The sequence below is a fragment of the Artemia sp. Qi Xiang Cuo genome, chromosome 7 (assembly GCF_049724085.1).
Source record: "Artemia sp. Qi Xiang Cuo chromosome 7, ASM4972408v1, whole genome shotgun sequence".
NCBI lineage: Eukaryota > Metazoa > Arthropoda > Branchiopoda > Anostraca > Artemiidae > Artemia > Artemia sp. Qi Xiang Cuo.
Window position 1 is genome coordinate 36619186 of NC_142800.1, and position 21125 is coordinate 36640310.

A 21125-nucleotide genomic window follows, 5' to 3' on the forward strand; every position below is an offset into this window, starting at 1 on the left:
TTCACAAACAACTTTACTTTGAAGCTTTTTGAATGCCCAAACACCAAGCAATACTTTTCAAAAGGCATTTCAGAACAAGTTCTTTTCTTAATGTCCCTCCTAAACCCATTTTACAAGTTGAAGTACCCATCCTTTTCACCCACAATTTTACAGCTTTTTGAATACCCCAACACCACGCAATACTTTTCAACAGGCATTTCAGAACAAGTTATATTCTTAATATTCCTTCTAAACCCATTTTACAAGTTGAAGTACCCATCATTTTCCCCCACCACTTTACTTTACAGCTTTTTGAATGCCCCAACACCAAGCAATACTTTTCAAAAGGAATTTCAGAACAAGTTCTTTTCTTAATGTCCCTTCTAAACCCATTTTACAAGTTGAAGTACCCATACTTTTCACCCACATATTTCCTTTACAACTTTTTGAATGCTCCAAAACCAAGCAATACTTTTCAAAAGGCATTTCAGAACAAGTTCTTTTCTTAATGTCCCTCCTAAACCCATTTTACAAGTTGATGTACCCATCCTTTTCACCCACAACTTTACTTTACACCTTTTTTAATGCCCCAACACCAAGCAATACTTTTCAAAAGGCATAACAGAACAAGTTCTTTTCTTAATGTCCCTCCTAAACCCATTTTACAAGTTGAAGTACCCATCCTTTTCACCATAACTATACTTTACAACTTATTTGCACACCACAACATCAAGCAAGGTTCCACTTCAGTTCAGATTTTTCTCAAAGAGATGAAAAAATTTAAAATACTGTTCCAAATTTTTCATAGAAGATAGAAAATTTCCAGTTCTCTTCTGAATTTTATTAAAGAACTTACAGTTCAATTCTAATTTCTCCAGAGAAAATAAAAATCTTCCACTTCAGTTCTTAATTTCACAAAGACAGAAAAAATTTAAAGTTCTGTTCTAAATTTTTCCGTAGAAGATAGAAAAAGCTATACCGTAGTTTTGAATATTTTCCCGGAAGATAAAAAGTTCTACTTCAATATTAAATTTTATCAACGAAGTGAAGAAAAGTTCAAGTTATAGTCTGAATTTTCTCAATGAAAAAAGAAATTAGTTATTGATCAATTCTATTTTTCCAAATAATATAAAAAGGTTAAACTTCAGTTCAGATTTTTCTCAAAGAGATGAAAAAATTTTAAATACTATTCTAATTTTTCATAGAAGATAGAAAAGTTCAAGTTCTCTTCTGAATTTTACCAAAGAACACACTTCAATTCTAATTTCTCCAGAGAAAATAAAAATCTTCCTTTTAAGTTCTTTATTTCACAAAGACATAAAGAAATTTAAAGTTCTATTCTAAAAATTTCCGTAGAAGATAGAAAAAGCTATACCATAGTTGTGAATATTTTCCCAGAAGATAAAAAGTTCTACTTCAAATTTAAATTTTCTCAACGAAGTGAAGAAAAGTTCAACTTCTCTTCTGAATTTTCTCAACGAAAAAAGAAATTAGTTATTGATCAATTCTATTTTTCCAAATAATATAAAAAGGTTCCACTTCAATTCAGATTTTCTCCCAAAGACATAAATTTAAAGTTCTCCTCCAAATTCTTTGTAGAAGATAGAAAAAGTTACACATTGATCGTGAATATTTCACTATGAAGATCAGGAGCTCCACTTTGATTCTGAGATTTTTCCCAAAGACATAAAAAAAATTTAAAGTAATGTTCTAAATTGTAGCGTTGAAGATAGGAAAAGTTATACTACGATTGTGAATATTTTCCAGGAAGATAAAAAGCTTCATTTTATATCTAATTTTCTCATTGATGTGAAGGAAAGTTCAAGTTCTTTTCCTAATTATCCCTATGAAAAGAAATAAGTTACAGATCCATTCTATTTTTTCAATAAAAAAAAAATTTCCACTTCAGTTCAGATTTTTCTCAAAGAGATGGAAAAATTTAAATTACTGTTCAAAATTTTTCATAGAAGATAGAAAAAGTTATACTTTGATCATGAAAAGTTAACTCAATTCTGAATTTTATTAAAGAACTTACAGTTCAATTCTAATTTCTCCAGAGAAAATAAAAATTTTCCACTTCAGTTCTTAATTTCAAAAAGGCACAAAGAAATTTAAAGTTCTATTCTAAATTCTTCCGTAGAAGATAGAAAAAGCTATACCATAGTTGTGAATATTTTCCCGGAAGATAAAAAGTTCTACTTCAATTTTAAATTTTCTCAACGAAGTGAAGAAAAGTTCAACTTCTCTTCTGAATTTTCCCAATGAAAAAAGAAATTATTTATTGATCAATTCCATTTTGCCAAATAATATGAAAAGGTTCCACTTCAGTTCAGATTTTTCCCCAAAGATATAAATTTAAAGTTCTCCTCCAAATTTTTTATAGAAGATAGAAAAAGTTACACATTGATACTGAATATTTCACTATGAAGATAAGGAGCTCCACTTTGATTCTGAGATTTTTCCCAAAGACTTAAAAAAAATTTAAAGTAATGTTCTAAATTTTAGTGTTGAAGATAGGAAAAGTTATACTATGATTGTGAATATTTTCCAGGAAGATAAAAAGCTTCATTTTATTTCTAATTTTCTCTTTGATGTGAAGAAAAGTTGTGGTGAAAAGGATGGGTACTTCAACTTTTAAAATGGGTTTAGGAGGGACATTAAGAAAAGAACTTGTCCTGAAATGCCTTTTGAAAAGTATTGCTAGGTGTTGGGGCATTCAAAAGGCTGTAAAGTAAAGTTGTCGTTGAAACGGATGGGTACATCAACTTGTAAAATGGGTTTAGGAGGGACATTAAGAAAAGAACTTGTTCTGAAATGCCTTTTGAAAAGTATTGCTTGGTGTTGGGGCATTAAAAAAGAGGGAAAGTAAGTTTTTTGGTGAAATGGATGGGTACTTAAACTTTTAAATTGGGTTTAGGAGGGACATGAAGAAAAGAACTTGTTCTGAAAGGCGTTTTGAAAAGTATTGATTGGTGTTGGGGTATTCAAAAAGCTGTAAAGTAAAGTTGTGGGTGAAAAGGATGGGTACTTCAATTTGTAAAATGGGTTTAGGATGGACATTAATAAAAGAACTTGTTCTGAAATGCCTTTTGAAAAGTAATGCATGGTGTTGGGGTCTGCAAAAAGTTTTATAGTAAAGTTGTGGTGAAAAGGATGGGTACTTCAACTTGTAAAATGGGTTTAGGAGGGACATTAAGAAAAGAACTTGTTCTGAAATGCCCTTTGAAAAGTATTGCTTTGTGTTGGGGCATTCAAAAAGCTTTAAAGTAAAGTTGCTTGGTGTTTGGGCATACAAAAAGCTGTAAAGTAAAGTTGTGGGTGAAAAGGATGGGTACTTCAACTAGTAAAATGGGTTTAGGAGAGACATTAAGAAAAATAACTTGTTCTGAAATGCCTTTTGAAAAGTATTGCCTGGTGTTGGGGCATTCAAAAAGCTGTAAAGTAAAGTTGTGGGTGAAAAGGATGGGTACTTCAATTTGTAAAATGGGTTTAGGAGGGAAATTAAGAAAAGAACTTGTTCTGAAATGCCTTTTGAAAAGTATTGCTTGGTGTTGGGGCATTCAAAAAGCTCTAAAGTAAAGTAGTGGGTGAAAAGGATGGGTACTTCAACTTGTAAGATGGGTTTAGGAGGGAGATTAAGAAAAGAACTTTTCTGAAATGCCTTTTGAAAAGTATTGCTTGGTGTTGGGGCATTCAAAAAGCTGTAAAGTAAAGTTGTGGATGAAAAGGATGGGTACTTCAACTTGTAAAAGGGGATTAGGAGGGACATTAAAAAAAGAACTTGTTCTGAAATGCCTTTTGAAAAGCATTTCTTGGTGTTGAGGCATTCAAAAAGCTGTAAAGTAAAGTTGTGGGTGAAAAGCATAGGTACTTCAACTTGTAAAATGGGTTTAGGAGGGACATTAAGAAAAGAACTTGCTTTGAAATGCCTTTGAAAAGTATTGCTTGGTGTCGGGGCGTTCAAAAAGCTGTAAAGTAAAGTTGTGGGTGAAAAGGATGGGATACTTCAACTTGTAAAATGGGTTTAGGAGGGACATTTAGAAAAGAACTTGTTCTGAAATGCCTTTTGAAAAGTATTGCTTGGTTTTGGGGTCTTCAAAAAACTGTAAAGTAAATTTGTGGGTGAAAAGGATGGGTACTTTAACTTGTAAAATGGGTTTAGGAGGGACATTAAGAAAAGAACTTGTTCTGAAATGCCTTTTGAAAAGTATTGCTTGGTGTTGGGGCATTCAAAAAGCTGTAAAGTAAAGTTGTGGGTGAAAAGAATGGATACTTCAACTTGTAAAATGGGTTTAGGAAGGAAATTAAGAAAAGAACTTGTTCTGAAAATCCTTTTGAAATGTATTGCTTGGTGTTGGGGCATTCAAAAATCTGTAAAGTAAAGTTGTGGGTGAAAAGGATGTGTACTTCAACTTGTAAATGGGATTTAAGAGGGACATTAAGAAAAGAACTTGTTATGAAATGACTTTTGAAAAGTATTGATTGGTGTTGGGGAATTCAAAAAGCTGTAAAGTAAAGTTGTGGGTGAAAAGGATGGGATACTTCAACTTGTAAAATGGATTTAGGAGGGACATTAAGACAAGAACTTGAATTTGAAATGCCTTTTGAAAAGTATTGCTTGGTGTTGGGGCATTCAAAAAGCTGTAAAGTAAATTTGTGGGTGAAAAGGATGAGTACTTCAACTTGTAAAACGGGTTTAGGATGGACAGTTAGAAAAGAACTTGTTCTGAAATGCCTTTGAAAAGTATTGCTTGGTGTTGGGGTATGCAAAAAGCTGTAAAGTAAAGTTGTGGGTGAAAAGGATGGGTACTTCAACTTGTAAATGGGATTTAAGAGGGACATTAAGAAAAGAACTTGTTCTGAGAAGATATAATAAAGCCTTTTGAAATGTGGGGGCCCTTCTGTGTCTCAAGTGCGCAAAAAAAATATTAAAAAATGGGTTGGGGGGCCCGGGGGCCTTTCTGGGCCCCGGGGGTAGGGGCCCCTTTGGGAGGCTCGGGGAGCCCCGGGGAGGGGGGGAGGGGGCCCTTTGGGGGCCCGGGGAGATGGGGCCCTTTGGGGTTGGGGTAGCGGACCTAACAACATTGTTCAAATGGAACTTGTATTATAACGGAAATGTATTATAACGACCACATTGTTTCGCCCAAATCATCTTCTAAAATGCCTTAAATTGTTTCGCCCAAATAATCCCCCAAAAGTAATTTCTGAGTGTTCCTTTGATTCGGCATCCCTGCGCTGTCACATTTGAAATTCCCAAGAAACCGTTTCCCACGTTAATCTCTTCATCTCATAGGTGTTCCTAGTTACACTTTTAAGGTCTTGATAGAATATTAATTCAAGAATTTATCACTAAGCCTAATGACCAGAGAAGCCATATTTAAAAATAGAATATTAATTTATCTCTGTCACTAAAGACCATTTATCCCTCAGACCTAAAGATCAAAGAAGCCATATTGTTTCTTAATTCCCCTTTCGTGGATCAATAATTCCCCTCGATTATGCAATTAATTTCCCAGAAATCTGTCCCCCTTAGTGGATCAATACATTGTCCCGTTAGAATTTAGTGCGCTTGTGCAAACTTCGGCCCGGAATCATTACACATAGAAACAACAAATAAATCGACCTTGAAAAAGGTGCTTTAAAGTACCAAATAGTACCTTTATTATCCGGCAATGTTGTAAACTTCTGTCAGTATTCTATGCTCATATATGGTGCCCCCCTCGGACCTCCTGGTAGGTCCCTACTCATATCTGGCCATTAAGAGGCAGTTTATTCTTAATTCACCTTAATATAGACAAAAAAGAACCGAAACGGAAAATAATGAAGGGCTTGTCTGAAGAGCCTCCCATACTACATAGGAGCTATTAGTGAATGTGCACGGAAGACAGTTTTTCTAGTGTGGCCCGTGGCTGAGATTCCTGCTAGACAAATTTTTCTGCTAGAAAACAGGGGTTAAATTCTGTCTTTCCCACCACTTAAAGCCAGCAAGTAATCATAATGGGTCAAATAATGATTTTAAACTTATTTGTTGGTAAGTGGTGCAACAAAGACAAAATTATTAAAGATGTTTTCAAAATTAGATGATTTGATTAGGACTAGTGCACAAAATAAAATATATAACACTAATTCAAATAAACTTAAGGAAAATTCAATATCTTATAATGCTAATTAATTAAAAAAAAACAAGTTTTTTTAACTGAAAGTAAGGAGCGACATTAATACTTAAAACGAACAGAAATAATTCCGTATATGAAAGGGCCTGCCCCCTCTTCAACACCTCGCTCTTTACGATGGTGCAGCACAGCGAAATCGAAAGTGGCGGTTGAAAGGCCATACGCAATGAAGGAATATAATAAGTGTATGGGAGGCGCGGATTTGATGGATTCGCTGACTTCACTTTACAAAAACGACTTTCGAAACAAACGTTGGTACATGCGCCTTTTCCACCATTTCCTTGATGTTGCTGTTGTCAACGCTTGATCTCCTCCATTTCAAAGGGTCTGTTGCAGTAGCTATGACGAACAAAGGGATGGTGCAGATGAGGACAAGCCCTGATCGGCCTTCAAAAATTGGCTTTGTCAAGAAAAGGACTGTCATTGCTGTCCCAAGCGAGATCCGACATGATGGTCTGAGTGGCCATTGGCATGGCAAGTCCGACAAAAATAACGCTTCTCGATGCCAGGACAAGAACTGCACGAGTAAAACGAGATTCATCCGCAAAAAATGCAAAGTCGCATTGTGCCCTGAATGTTTCGAGAACTTTCACAGTGTCCGATAAGCCTTTCGAAAGAGTGTTTTCTGGGCGGCGTCCCCATATGTGGAAAGTAGCATATTTTACCTTTTTATCCTTTTTTGTCAGTTTCTGAATACATATCTGAAATCTACGTATTTTTCTACATAGGAAAGAACTTTGTCCTCTCAGTTTATCTCAAAAATTGGAAATTCGCCCGCGAGAGGTTTAAAAACCTTGCCCCGAGATTTGTGGGGGAGTGTCCTCCTCAAAAACATATTTTTTATCTGGAAATCAACTACGCTGAACAAAATGGCTATCTCAAAATTTCGATTGGATACGTTTGGGGGAATGATGGGCGTGGGGGGAGCTAGTTGCCCTCCAATCACTTTCGACTATTAAAAAGGGCACTAGCCCTTTTGAATTTACAATCGAATGAGCCTTTTTTGAAGTTTCTACGACAACGCCTTCTATAAAAAACCTTATATGCCCTCAGGGCATGCCTTAAAACCATTGCCCCGAGGGTTGTGGGGGAGTTTCCTCCTCAAAAAGATATTTTCTATCTGGAAATCAACTAGGCTGAACAAAATGGCTATCTCAAAATTTTGACTGGATGTGTTTGGGGGAATGATGGGCGTGGGGGGGGCAGTTGCCCTCCAATCACTTTCGACTATTAAAAAGGGCACTAGCCACCCCAATTGCCAATCGAATGAGCCTTTTTCGAAGTTTCTACGACAACTCCTTCGATACGAAGTGCCTGTCGGAGAAAAAAAAAACATTGTGGCCACATCGTTCTTTACTTAGGCAGCGCTCGCGCGCTGCCTATGATAGATTTTCTTTTCTTCAGATTTTTTCTTCTATGCATAAACTTGTATCTTCAATAACAACTAGAGAGGGTAACTAAATTAGATTTACAGCATATTGATCTTTAAGTGAAAATTCAGTGTCACTATTCCTACATTGTAGTTTCATTCTGATTAATTTTGTCTGTACTGTCAATGAGACTCTTTTCATTCATATTATGTGACTAATATGTTTGAATTTGTTCAACTGAACAAACGTCACATACTAGAGACACCTAGACACTAGTGACACCATTGATTCATCCCTCTTTGCAATCGCCAAATAATAAACTGTGTTACCATTATTCATATTTATCATAATGAGAATTGAAACACATTCCCCTGGCATATGATTCACAAACATGACTATCACAGGATGAGCAGTTTTAACGTAAAAAATTTACTACAGACAGGAAAAAGCCCATGGCTTCTTTTTAGCTGGATCTAGTGAAGGACGAACCGGAGGGAATCAGGCAGTGGAGTCACTTTAACATTAAACTTTCTTGTGCATAATGGTATACTTTATTCGGTTACTATGGGCTAGGGTTTGTTCTTTACTAGGTTGGCCTTTAAGGGGCAACCATGATATACTGATTTATGCTATATGTTCAGCCATTTGTAACTTGAAGTGCTCTGGATAGGCCGACATATACATCATGGACGTGCACAGGGAGGAGTGCCTCGGAGCCCACTCTCTCTCCATGAAATTCTAGATTTTTTTTTTGAATTTCTGGGCATTGCTTGTTCAATTTATCGAAAAAGTCTTTGTTTTTATAACTGGGCCCCTCGAAAAACAACATGCGTACATGCCTTATAGCTATTAGTATGCAAAATATGACATATCTAGAAGGAAGTTCTTGGTTTAACAGGCTGTATATATGTTGCTATAAAGAGGTGCTATTTTTGTTGCCATAGGTAAGTTAACAAAGAGTTTTTTAGTCCAATTATCACACGTTCATAAATTATTTTTTCCACGGAGTGTTCTGGAATGTACTCAGAATTTCTGGGGCGGGCTATATATTATTCACAACAGTGTGAACTCTATTATGTGGAAAAAATTCAGGAATCATGATGTTCAAGTTTATAAATAGTTGAGTTATCGAGCATGACCCTTTCTGTGGCATCCACTATCCCTCAATCCTGTTTACAGGCATTGTAGTGACTCACCCTTTGTGGTGTACTACCTGGAAGGGCAGGGGTAGATAATAACGAAGGCACTCACTTTATGAACACATTTCATTAATGTTCATAAAGAAATAACTAAATGAAGCGGAACAAAAACGTTCCAAGACTTTTAAGATTTGGTGTTTGAATATGCTCCTAAAAGTCTCATTAATAAAATTCAATTACTTTCTTTGAAATATATAAGAAATATCATATTTGCTCGAGAGTTGTTATTTCTATCAGTGTGAACGTGAGTAAGTCCAAGATTTCAGGAGATAAATTCTTAGTACATACACCAGCAATACCAACAGGCGGTGTGATAAAAACACCAATAGGCGGTGTGTCCAGGCCAGAAAATTATTTGTAAATCAAGTACTGGGACTTATTTGAAAACGTTTCCATTTTTGGAACATCCGCATATAGTGAGTTAAATCAAAGTTAGAGCAGATTATTAAATAGTAGCCTAAGATAACCAATAGTTTTCAGGTTCACTTTCTTTCCAAAAACTTTTTAGAATATATTTCTTTCAGCATATATTTCCCTTCTATCTCATTAAGCAATGTCCTAAGGTCTGTAAACAGATGTTCAGAATTTGTTCATTGTTAAATATGGGTAAATAATCAATTTTCAGATGAATAGTTTTTAATAATACAGAGAAAGTATTTGCGATAGATTAGTAAAGCTTTAACAGACTTTCAAGAATTGACAAATGGATATATTTTCAGAAGCTTCATCTGTATTGATCTGCTACTTTTTTTTAAATGCCATAGAAAGTTTTTCCACAGAGCAATTGTTTACCCTGGGCTAATTTTGACCTTTTTTCCTTTTTTAAGAGAGACATTGAAAGGAGCTTTTTATAGTATTGAAAACTGTTGAAAACATGGGCGCCCATACGCTGAATTCCAGGGGGGGGGCAAACTTCGTCTAATTGCTACTTTTAATGCTATATAATAGAAATCTCAGAACAAAAATATAAAAATAAGGCAGCATCATTCATCCAGGGGGGGGGGCAAGACACCCCCCCCCCTCCCCCTTATGGGCGCCCATGGTTGAAAAGGTATTAGACTTTCCCAAAATTTGGAACATCAGCCATATACGACCGAACAGAGGTGGATTCTTCTATTTAAGCAGGTTGCGTACCACTGACTATGTCTAAATTTGCAAAATGCTATATTCACCATGTATCGGGTTTTGAAAATGTTTTGATGGACCAAGAGAGAAAGATAGACATTTATTATACCAAACAACAACATCAATATAAACAACCACTCCGAGAAGTAAAAGAATTGTCCGAGGGGGTGACAAAAATACACTAAAATAAAACAGGACAAAATCAATAATAAAACTAACTAACACAAATCGCACATCCTAATTGGCCCCACAAATCTTGCAACTAAACAATTCCAACTTTACTATAATGATTGTATTTATTCAATTATTGAATTACGACCCCCCTCTAAAAAAAAACAACAAAAAACAACTAAAATTCATACTCAAAAGCGCCCTGTATGCATGTAGTTACAGTAAGTAATACATATTTCTGTTTATTAGATAATATGTAAGAAAGTTACATAAAATATTAAGGTATAAGAGGATTTTCATTATTATGGTATTTTTTTTAAAACACTATGTATCCTTTAAATATAACATAAATTGAGCATTACCAAAGCTTCAAAGAAAATATGAGAGTGAAAAGCAGCATTATCATTCAATTTATGTTTTGTCTTCTTTTAAGCATAGGTAATGTTCAGTTTGTGTTTCATTTCATAGGCGCCGGTAAGGGAGGGGCATGTCCCCCCTGGAAATTTGGGACTATAAAGTGATTAAGAGGAAACCAAAGGAAAAAGAGCAGAAAAGGGGAAAACCATTAAAAAACGTGTGTTGCCCATTGTTGGTAGCCTGTCAATAGATTTCAACCCTTAATAAGGAAAATATAAGTTCTAATTTGTGACTGAGTGACCCCTTTCCTGTTTTTCACAAAAATTTTTCCTATATAATTTGGTTGGAGTAACAAAAAATATCAAATCCTTCTTAGTAATGACTGGTAAGTGAATAACAATCCTTGTCAATAACGAAAGAGTAATAGCCTAACTATTGATAACATTCAATCAAAGAATCAGCTTTTTATGGTGATCCTAAGTATTTATTTGTATATTATTAATTAAGTCATTTATTAGTGCACAAGAAATTTCGTATAATTATAGAAAACACAAGGCAAACAACTTAATAAGGGGCAGTTTCAGTAAAAATATGCCGTCAACTTTTGCTTGCATTACATGAGTTTTTTTTCAAGTAATTACCTGTAATACACTACATGAAGCCACTATAATCAAGAATGTTTCCCCTAAACGTAATGCTGGGAATTTTTATATTTTCCCCCTGAAAGGATACATTTTTTGGGTTTTATTATCATTTTTTTTTCAGGAGTGATTGTATTTATATAGTTGTCACTTTGAAAAAAAAATACTTAATTTTTTAAAGTTACGAAATATAAAGGTGTCAAATATATTGGTTTTTGATACCATATTCAAAATTATATTAAAAATATTAAATTAAGAAGTTTTATTTAATTTTCTTAATCTTAGTTCTAGTGTTTTACTTTGAACAAACTATTTTGATAATGCGTTACTTTTTATAAACAATGGGGCTAAAGACATTACATTTTTTGGTGTTTGATAACCAAGTTCAAAACTGTCGATATTGTAAAAAAATAGCTGTCCAACACTTCGGCATTTCTCAATAGAACCGAATTCCGGAAGTTTATATCTTAGTTTTTGCAAGTAGGCTATAATTTAGTGTATTTTTTTGCAATTACTTACTCGTGTCATTTTGTATAGTTTTACTTTAATTGACATACTTTTTTCATTGCCTTTAGAAAAATGTTTGTCTCTAAGCTTCATTAAATTTTTTTTTCAATTGAAAGTTAGGAGCAACATTAATACTTGAAACGAACATCAACTATTATGTATATGAGGGGGTTTTCCCCCCTCCTTAACATCTCGCTCTTCACACTACAGTTTTTGGCACTTTCAAAAAAGTTACTTATTGTTCTAATTAAACAACCCTTGTGTTCCAGGAGCTGTTTTTAAAGAACTGGGACACAATTTTAACTTTTGCGTAAAGAACGAGGTGTCCTCATATACGTAATAATTTCTGTTCGTTTTAAGTTTTAACGTTGCTCCTTACTTTCAGTTGAAAAAATTTGTTTTTGTGAATTTAATTTCTTATTGTTTTTTAAATAACGCCAAGAAACCTAGCTCCACCCCCACGGAAATATTACCTTCCCCACAGAAATTTCCATTGGGCAATTCAATCCTGGCGACAAATTACCCCGGACAATTACCCTTAACATCTCCATGCCTAAAATTGAATCGGTAAAGAGAAAGCAAGACATATAAAGAAATTTCATATAGGAACTCTGGAAAATTCACCCAGTGTAAAAATTTCCCCCCTGGGAACTTCCCTCTCCAAAGAAAATTTTCCCCGTGCAAAATCCTCCCAGCAGTAAATTAGGGCTCCCCTCCCCACCCAAAAATGTATGCATACTTTCCAACAACAAATAAAACAACGACTAAATTTTATAACTTAAAAACCTTTCCCCAGGGCCTGTAGGGGGTAATTTTATCTCCGAAGACAAAGTTATTAGGCCTTTCAACTATGCTGAAGAAAAAAGCTATCTCAAAAATTTGACCAGACGATTTTTGGAAAAGAGTGGCGTCGGAGGGGGCCTAGCTGCCCTCCAATTTTTGGTCACTTAAAAGAGCACAAGAACTTTTAATTTCCGTTATAATAATCCCTTTCTCGACGTTCTAGGCCCACTGGGTTGATATGATAACCCCTGGGAAAAAAACAAACAAACAAATAAACACGCATCCGTGATCTTTCTTTACGCAAAAAATTACAAATTCCACATTTTTGCAGATATGAGCTTGAAACCTCTACAGTAGTTTTCTTTGATACGCTGAATCTAATGGTGTGGTTTTCATTAAAATTCTATGACTTCGAGGGGTGTTTCCCCCATTTTTCGAAAATAAGCAAATTTCCTAAGGCTCATAACTTTTGATGGGTAAGACTAAACTTGATTAAACTTACATATTTGAAATCAGCATAAAATCCCAATTCTTTTGATGTATCTATTGGTATCAAAATTCCGTTTTTCAGAGTTTCGGTTACATACATTTGTTTAAACACATTGAAATGGTGTAAAATAACACCATTTAAAATTGCTGAAAACTAAGTTTCTGGCAGTATTTGCCATCCCAAAGAAATTTCCTGGCGGGGCTTATGATGACCTGCCATGCCTTTTCCACCTCTGTGCTGGTAGATATGGAAATTTAAAATTTTAGCTGTATAGAGAAACAATTTAATTAATTCCCACTCCCCGCCTTACCTTTTTCAACATTTATCTGAAACACCAAGATGAGTAAGCAGTTTGTCTCTTAAAATGTACTTTTTTAGGAATCTACCCTATCCCTACCTAAACAATGAAACCCCCCTCCCCGCTTTATTATAGCTGATACGCAATTACAGATCACCAAACGTAGCCTAATTTCATTACAAATAAAGCGAATCAACTTGGTTGAATCCAGTATTGCCACCATGTGGCATTACTTCTTTTGCAACTGAGAGGCCTAAAATACAGTTATTGATACTTTTAAATCAATTAGCTTCTCAGAATCTTAAATTGATTGCAAATTCATCCTCTTCGGCGTTAAGTCGTAGTTTTATGCCCTAAAATAGCAAGAAAACTAGACTTTCCCCTGGCCCAATCTGTATGGTCACTCAAAAAAGATCTCTAAATTTAGGTTTGAATGAGCTCCCTCCCAATTATCTTGGGCTTCGGTTTGATACAATTACCGCTGGTAATAAACAAAACAAATAAACATGCATCGAGGATGTTTCTTCTAAAAAAAACGCGACATTCCACATTTTGAAGATTGGAGCTTGAAACTTCTATGGTAGGGTTCTCTGATATGATGCATCTAATAAAGAGATTTTCAATAGGATCGCTTGCTTTTTGGGAGGTGTTTCCCCTTTTTACAAGAATAATGCAAATTTTCTCAGATTTTTGGTTTTGGGTGGGTAACAATAAAATGTAAGAATTTTATATATTTAGAATCAGCATAAAAAGCCAATACTGCCAGTGTAGCAATTCCATTGAGAATTCCATTTTTAGTTTTGGTGAATATTGGTCCAAGTCACTTTTTACTTCCAGTTTTTTTTTTCGCGAACTACTACGCGAACTTTTTTCGCAAACTCGTATTTTGTCAGATTCTCTTGTGAACGAAAATTTTTTGAACCTGTTCATTTTATTTAGTTACATAGGACAATAAAAAGAAAGAGGGTCAATTTGACAGCTAGATAGTAAGTTTAAATTTTGTTTTTCTTTCGATATTCTGCTTTGTTTTTTTTTAATGTCGGAATATATAAGGGATTTAAGTTCGAGGGGGAGAATTGTTCAGTTATGAAAGAGGCACATTTTACATGGCCGATCTCTACTCCTTCTGTAAACTATTCTAAGGCGTAGGCAACTCTAAAAAGAAAAATCTACATCTGTTATAATTTACTGAAGCAATTAATCTTTCTGTAATTTTGTTTTGAGTTTTATTTACTTTAAAGATTAAATGCACAATAATTAAATATATTATTGATTAAATAAAGCGATCCCTTTGCCAGGAATCCTTTTCGTTTAAAATTTACTGTATTTTGTTTCATTTTGCACGCAATTTCATTGCTCTTTTTATTTGAAAGTTTTCTCCCAAAAGTATTTAAAAATAAACTTATTCCAACGAAAAAAAATCCTGAAACATATTCCCTGTCACCCAACCACCACTGAAATTTTGGCATTTGGCCCCCCCCCTGGAAAATTTTCTGCCGGCACCCTTGTTCCATTTATTGACTTTGGGTGCACTTGCTGTTTCATTTTCAGATAATTGGATACTACTTTCCATTTGAATCAGTGCTATGTTTTATTTTTTCCTATAAACTTTTAACATGCACTTCTTTGTTAATCATTTTTGAAATCTTGTGCTGAGGAGACACCTCTGCTCCGATTTAATTTTCGAATTTCTAATATACTTCCTTTTACAAAGGGTTGGCCCCTACATATTAGTCGTGTTCAGATTCATTCTCTCTTTTCATATCTACAACATTTACTACTAACAACTCACTGCAGCATCAAGCCACCTGAGGCCAACACAGCTGCGCACGCTCCTCCTTCATCCGAATCTATTCAAAGCTTCCCATTTAAACACCTCCCAAGAAATTCCATTTTTTCAAATCCTTCTTTGCGACTTCTTCCCACCCCGTTCGGGGACGATCTGCTTTTCGTTTGGCCCTAGATGGATTGCCAAGAAGGCCGACCGTTGGCAATCTGTCATCCTTCATCGAGTATTTATTTTTATGCTTAAGTTTTTAAGATAATATTAAATATTTACTAAAATTTACTGATATCCCAGCTGGTGTAAGACAATGAAGTGTTATAAACATGTTTGTTGTTGTCAGCCAACGTACTCACTTTTTACTCCTAAATCAATATTCTTGTTTTATACTTGGCTTTGGTATTTTTAGTAAAGCGCTAGTTTTCTATAGTCTTACAAACATAGGGAAACATCATCAGTTGGTTTATTTCCACTAGTTTCATCGACATATATTAGATAAACTGTTAAGCAATAATTTTTGTTCGTTTTAAATTCCAACTTCGCTCTTTACTTCCCTTCGAAAAACAAAAGTATTTGTCTAACTTAGGTGACGATAGATTAACGGTTAACGTGGGCTATTCAACATAATGCTTGCTTATCTGAAAAGTTGAGTTTTCCAACGGATGCTTAGAGCTAAGGGACTTATTCCAGAAGCCACTGACCCATGACGAGTCTTCTCACTATTTTGAATTCTCTATTAATTATCCCTAGAACATCTGTAATTCCACACCAGAAATCAGCGTAAAACGCTGAGTAAATGAACAAATATTATTTTGAATTTATGATTAAAATCTTGAAAAATAGTCCACGAAAGCTGCTGGGAAACTGCAGGTTATATTGTTATACAGCCTATGGGTTCCTTAATTCGCTACATAAATATTCATCAAAGGCTAAGATATAAATGTTCTATCAGGCACATACGCAAGAGAGAAAGAGGGGGAGGTGAGTTTGTCCAAACAACCAAAGAATAGACGTGGTCTACGAAAACAGCAAAGGACAAAACATCTTGCTGTGATTGGTGCAAAATTCCTTTTCTGACTTAAATACTATAAGATCAAAATTCTTACTTGATTGTGTTCAGAAAATATCTATTTATTGGATTTTTAGAGTTGCTCCCAGTTAATCTAATGCAAACCAACGAAATCAGCAAACTTATGAGACATTTTTGCGGACACATGTCAATAGTAAAATATATGAAACTAAAAAACATATAAAAAAGAAACCCATATTTAGTTATACCAATAAGCATAGGCTAACAGTTTTAGCTTTATAATTTTAACGATCTGATTAAATGTCACATTGGAGGGTTTCAGGTTACTTGAGTTTCTTAGAGAAACCAAATTTCATGCTAAAATGTAATGATTTCATGGTCGGTTAAAGACTATTGAGAGCCTTGTAAATTGGTCTTTCATGGAATTTGCAGATAAAAGTTAGATTATTTATGAAATATCGTCCTATGTGAAATTTATAGATTTAGAAAACTGAAGGACATTATAAGAATTTTAGATGTTTATTTAATATAATTTACAAAAATTTGTGTGAGCATTGTTGTAATGTTTCTGCCACAATGCTGCAAAGAATGTTTAACTTCTCACAGAGCCGTATTCAGGGGGGGGGGGGCATTTTATCCCCCCCCCCGTACACAAAAAAAGAGTAAAAATTGTCCCATTCGTACAAAAATAACAGAAATACATGAATGGCACCAACGGTTCCATTTTTATTACCATATGGTTCTCAAAGATGGTAGAATTTATAAAAAGCACATATGCATGAGCAATAGTTTTCAAATTAGCCATTAAACATCTCTCTACATTGGTGTTGTAGCCTGCTATCCCTGCTAATGTTGCAGTAGCCTGCTGGTGAGCAAACGATTTATGAAACTTAGCAAGGGGGCTGGGAGGGGGAGTATACGAGACAAGTTATTGTAAATCTCCAGTTGAGGGTTTTGGAATTTTTTTTTTTTACAAAGGTACCATTTCTATACTTCCAAACTTTTCCATTTGATAAATGGCACCAAAAGTACCGTTTTTACTGATATAGGCTATAGCACTTACAGATGGTAGAATTGGTAAAAAGCACGTAGACATGAAAAATATCTTTTAAATGAGCCATTAAAAATCTCTGTACGATGTTCTGGTAGCTCGCTAGCCCCTTTCCACTTGAGGTAGTGCACTAAAAGTGCCATTGTTAATGTCATGTGGCACTTGCAAATGGTGGAATTGATAAAAAGCACGTAGATATGAGCAATGACTTTAATATAAACTATTAAACATCTCTCTACGATGTTCTGGTAGCCGTTAGCCCCAGCGAGAAATGGCACCCAAAGTGCCGGTTTTGGTGCCAAGTTGAAAATGAAGATGGTGGACTTTATAGAAAGCATGTATATATGAGCAGTAAATTTTCAAATGGGACATTAAAAATTTATCTATGATGTTCTGGTGACCCGTTATCCCTGGCAGAAAAAAAGACACATCATTGCTACCCAAGTAAAAAAGTGATTTTCCTTGCTCAAGGTGGACTATAATTCTCCTATTCAAGGTTTTCGACCATGGTGATTCCAATGGAGTACTTTTCAATCGGATGATCTGACACCATTTTCGAGTGGTTTCAGTCTCTTTTCCGAAATCATCATAAATTTGTTTTTACAACAGACTTTACTTTAAGATTAACCGAAATAATAGTTACAATGAATCAGTGCCAGACGGCAATTTTTTCTCATCAGGTAGTTTTTTTTTTCAAATCACGTTTTTCAAATTTTGGTTCCTATGCGCTATGGTTCGCTCTTTACTAAGTTGCAGCTACTGCTGCAACCATGATGTTACAAAGATACTTGACTGTAGGGACTCCTGAAGCAGCTGCTATTGATGAAGCATTTCTGCCTACATTTTTCTAGTAAATAGTATTGCTGTTCATTGAGAAAAAGAGTAAAAAAGCTGAATAACTGCAATTCAAAACAAAGAATATACCTAAACTTTGGTGACATTGCAGTCCATCAACATATGTAGCAGCCATTCTGCTGATAGTGCTGAGTCGTCAATTTAAATAATTCTTTCTTCGGATATGTTTACTGCTATTTCACTCGTCAAAATACAAATCTGTTACAAGGCACAATCATTACTCACCATAGTTAAAACTCAGGCAAAGGTACCTTTTGCTTGAATTCAGTATTGTCTAAGCTATATACCTTTTCATAGATTTTGAGCAAATCACCCCCTTTTGTTGATGTTACAATTTAATAGGTACAAAACTTTTTTTCTTCAAACTCCTTTTTTCAGATACATTTCCCAAGGAACTGGCAGACAAAGTAAGAAAAACAACATTTATTTTCCAGAAAAAAAAAATCTAAATTTCAGGAGACTAGTGGAAAACGTTTGATGTTTTATGTTCAGTTTGTGAAACTAGCAGTCCTAGCCCCATTTTGTGGACATTGGTGACCCAAAAATAACGAGATTGCCGTGATACGCGAATAAGAATGGTGGACCGCGGTCGCCAGTTTGATAGTCATTGGAAGAAAAAGCCAACTAATCAGACAAATAAGCAGCAACAAATAAATCGAAAAGAAAACAGAAAAAAAGGTAATTTTACTATACAGAGGATAGAATGAACTGCAAGACTATACTAGCCGAGTTTTTCTGGGGTGAGTTTGGCTGAGTCAGTGAAATCAACAGCAGAAAGGCAAATTAAAAGAAAAATTGATTATAATTCATTAATTTTTAAAAGTTGCTAAGAGTATGATCCAACGGTTAGGTTGGATTAAGTTAGGCCTAAGAATTATTATTTTGCTTTAGCCTACTCATTCGGTTTTAAGCTCTAATCATAAAACTTTCGAGCAGCTTTCGAGAGATAGCATTCGTTACAACAATTATAGGAAGCAAAACAGGAAAACTGCAATTTTTCTGTAGCCTTTTCAAAAAATTAAGCAAGAAAAACGGGTTTTAATTTAATTTACTGCTTTATCAAAAATAAAACCCGTTTTTCTTGCCTAATTTTTCGTAAATGGAAAAGCAGTGTGGTCTAAGAAATTATTTAACCTTTTCAATAGTTTTCTGTTTACATTGTACTTCACACGGGGGATTGTAATCAATCCTATTTCATAAAAAAATGTTTAGACTTGTTCTTATATATCCCTTGGTTGGCTAAACATAGCATTCGTTTTACGTGAATTGTGCATAGACTTTTCGGCCCATCAAATGTGTCTAGGTGCAAATATTCGGTTTACTTTCTATCATCCTTACTGAAGTTACTGAAAACAAATAAATATTACCTAAATGAGATCACAAGTTCTTCCCCGTAAATTGGAGCATCATCCCATAAACTCAGGTCTATACAGGACTCAAAAGCAGCGTCTAATATTTTTGACCTGAGAATGTTGAGAGAATGAAAAAGCCCTCCTTGCTTAATCAGACATAAACGACAGGCATCTAGATCTAAAAGTCAAAGAGCAGGGTAAAAATAAACGAAGAAATAATACTATCAGAATCGCTTACACACGCAAGCTAAGATTGGGAACGCCTAAACAAAGTACATGAAATAGTTACTCAGATATCGACATAAACCTTGCATCAAAATAGTAAATCAATTTTAAACTTTTGACCATCAAGAACGTCATGACATTTTTTGCTAAAATTGAGAGTTAGACCATGTATTACATTTCTATAGCCTAAATATAATTTTTTCAGGTAAACTTGCTTTTTGTACATTAACTACATTAACCATTAAACTTGCTTTTTTTTCTACATGGTTTTGCTGTTACCGATTTCCCCTAAAAATTAACACCTTTTTTTATATTTATGTGAATTCTGAATCTTTTAAGTCTTTGTTAGACTTTCAAAATCTTTTAATGCGAGCACAAAATATTTATTTTCAATACCTAAAATTGGCAGAGGCGTGATATTCCTCCTAGTATTCTTGTTGCGCTGGTTCAGAACGTGGTTGTTGCTAAGCCTAAATATACACAGGGCCGGATTCAAAGCTTTGACGCTTCTAGGCAAGGTGTTTCTTGGCTTATTGGCCGCTCCAGTTTTGCATGATTTCCAGGGAAATCCCCAGAAACTCAGGGATAGTGGAAGCACTGAATAGAACGCAACTGATGAGACAGAAGTAATGAAAGAGATAGGTGATACTGAATGCTGCCATTCTTGGGAGGTACCTGACAGCTTACAAGTTGCTACAAAATTCTTGTGTTGTTTTAAAATCACTTTTCTTTGAGTTATCACTCAGTGATAATTTATTGTTATTTATTTAAATCTATTTGTGATAAATAAAGTTAACAAATTTATTATAATGATAAATAAATTTAGAGATAATTTACTTAAATTATCACTCAGTAATAATTTATTGTGCCCCCTGGCATTCTGTGCCCCTAAACCCGGACCTAGTGGGCCTATCGGTAAATCCTGGCTATACAAATAGTAGCTATTTATTGCTCCTTGGCAGAGTCAAGGGGGATTAAATCTCTGTCATTGTTACAAAGGGGGCTTGAATCCCAGGGCAACAATAGAAATCTCTTGGGAAAACTCCAAGAATGAGTTACGTAAGCACCACTGGACCTCACGCCAAGACTAGTCACTTTCACCCGATCGCCTTTAGATTGGGGCATTTGCTGGCTAACATGTTACACTAAATGAATACACTGTTTTTTTCTTAGCGTTTTAAAACTTCGATTGACTATAAGCTTCTAGCGTTTCTTCTTTTTTGCTGCTTGTTTTATGGACATAATCGACTTGGCTTGTAAATAGGTCTACATGGCCACAATAATTCCCTTGATGCTAAAACACGAATTTTGGAAGAGAATGAAAAGAAGAATGTCTTTCGATTTGTTCGACGCCAATTGAGGTTTGCTTTATAGTGGTTCGAATTAAGGATAGCTTTTTTAGGTCGTCAAGATATGACAGAAGCAATTGGGTATTAAATACATCACATTTCAACCATTTCCAAAGCAGTAATAATAAACTTTGAAAAAAAAAACACGTTCACTGAATATGTTAAGAAACAAATTAAGCCCTGGAAAATGAATCAGAACAATGCATCAAGTATGATAAATTTATAGCGACGGGGATGGAATATAGATCTGAGTTTATTATAAGCTTTTTGAAGTACCATAGCCTTTACATAGCTCAAGAATGTTGATACAGCTTATAGACAATTCTTTTTTTATTTTTTAATAAAGAAAAAAAAACTCCAGTCAACAGTTAAATGCAAATAAAAATT

General features: G+C 34.7%; 2 protein-coding genes across 2 annotated transcripts in view; both read right to left on the minus strand.

Annotated features, from left to right (window-relative positions):
- LOC148950223 (uncharacterized) overlaps positions 1-21125 on the minus strand; it is a 101444-nt gene that overhangs the window by 15734 nt on the left and 64585 nt on the right. The gene's annotated exons all lie outside the window — the stretch shown is intronic.
- LOC148950224 (histone-lysine N-methyltransferase SMYD3-like) overlaps positions 19176-21125 on the minus strand; it is a 39089-nt gene continuing 37139 nt past the window's right edge. The window contains exon 8 of the mRNA XM_089091319.1: positions 19176-19342. Coding sequence (XP_088947445.1) covers positions 19176-19342 — 167 coding nt within the window. The remainder of the gene's footprint in view (positions 19343-21125) is intronic.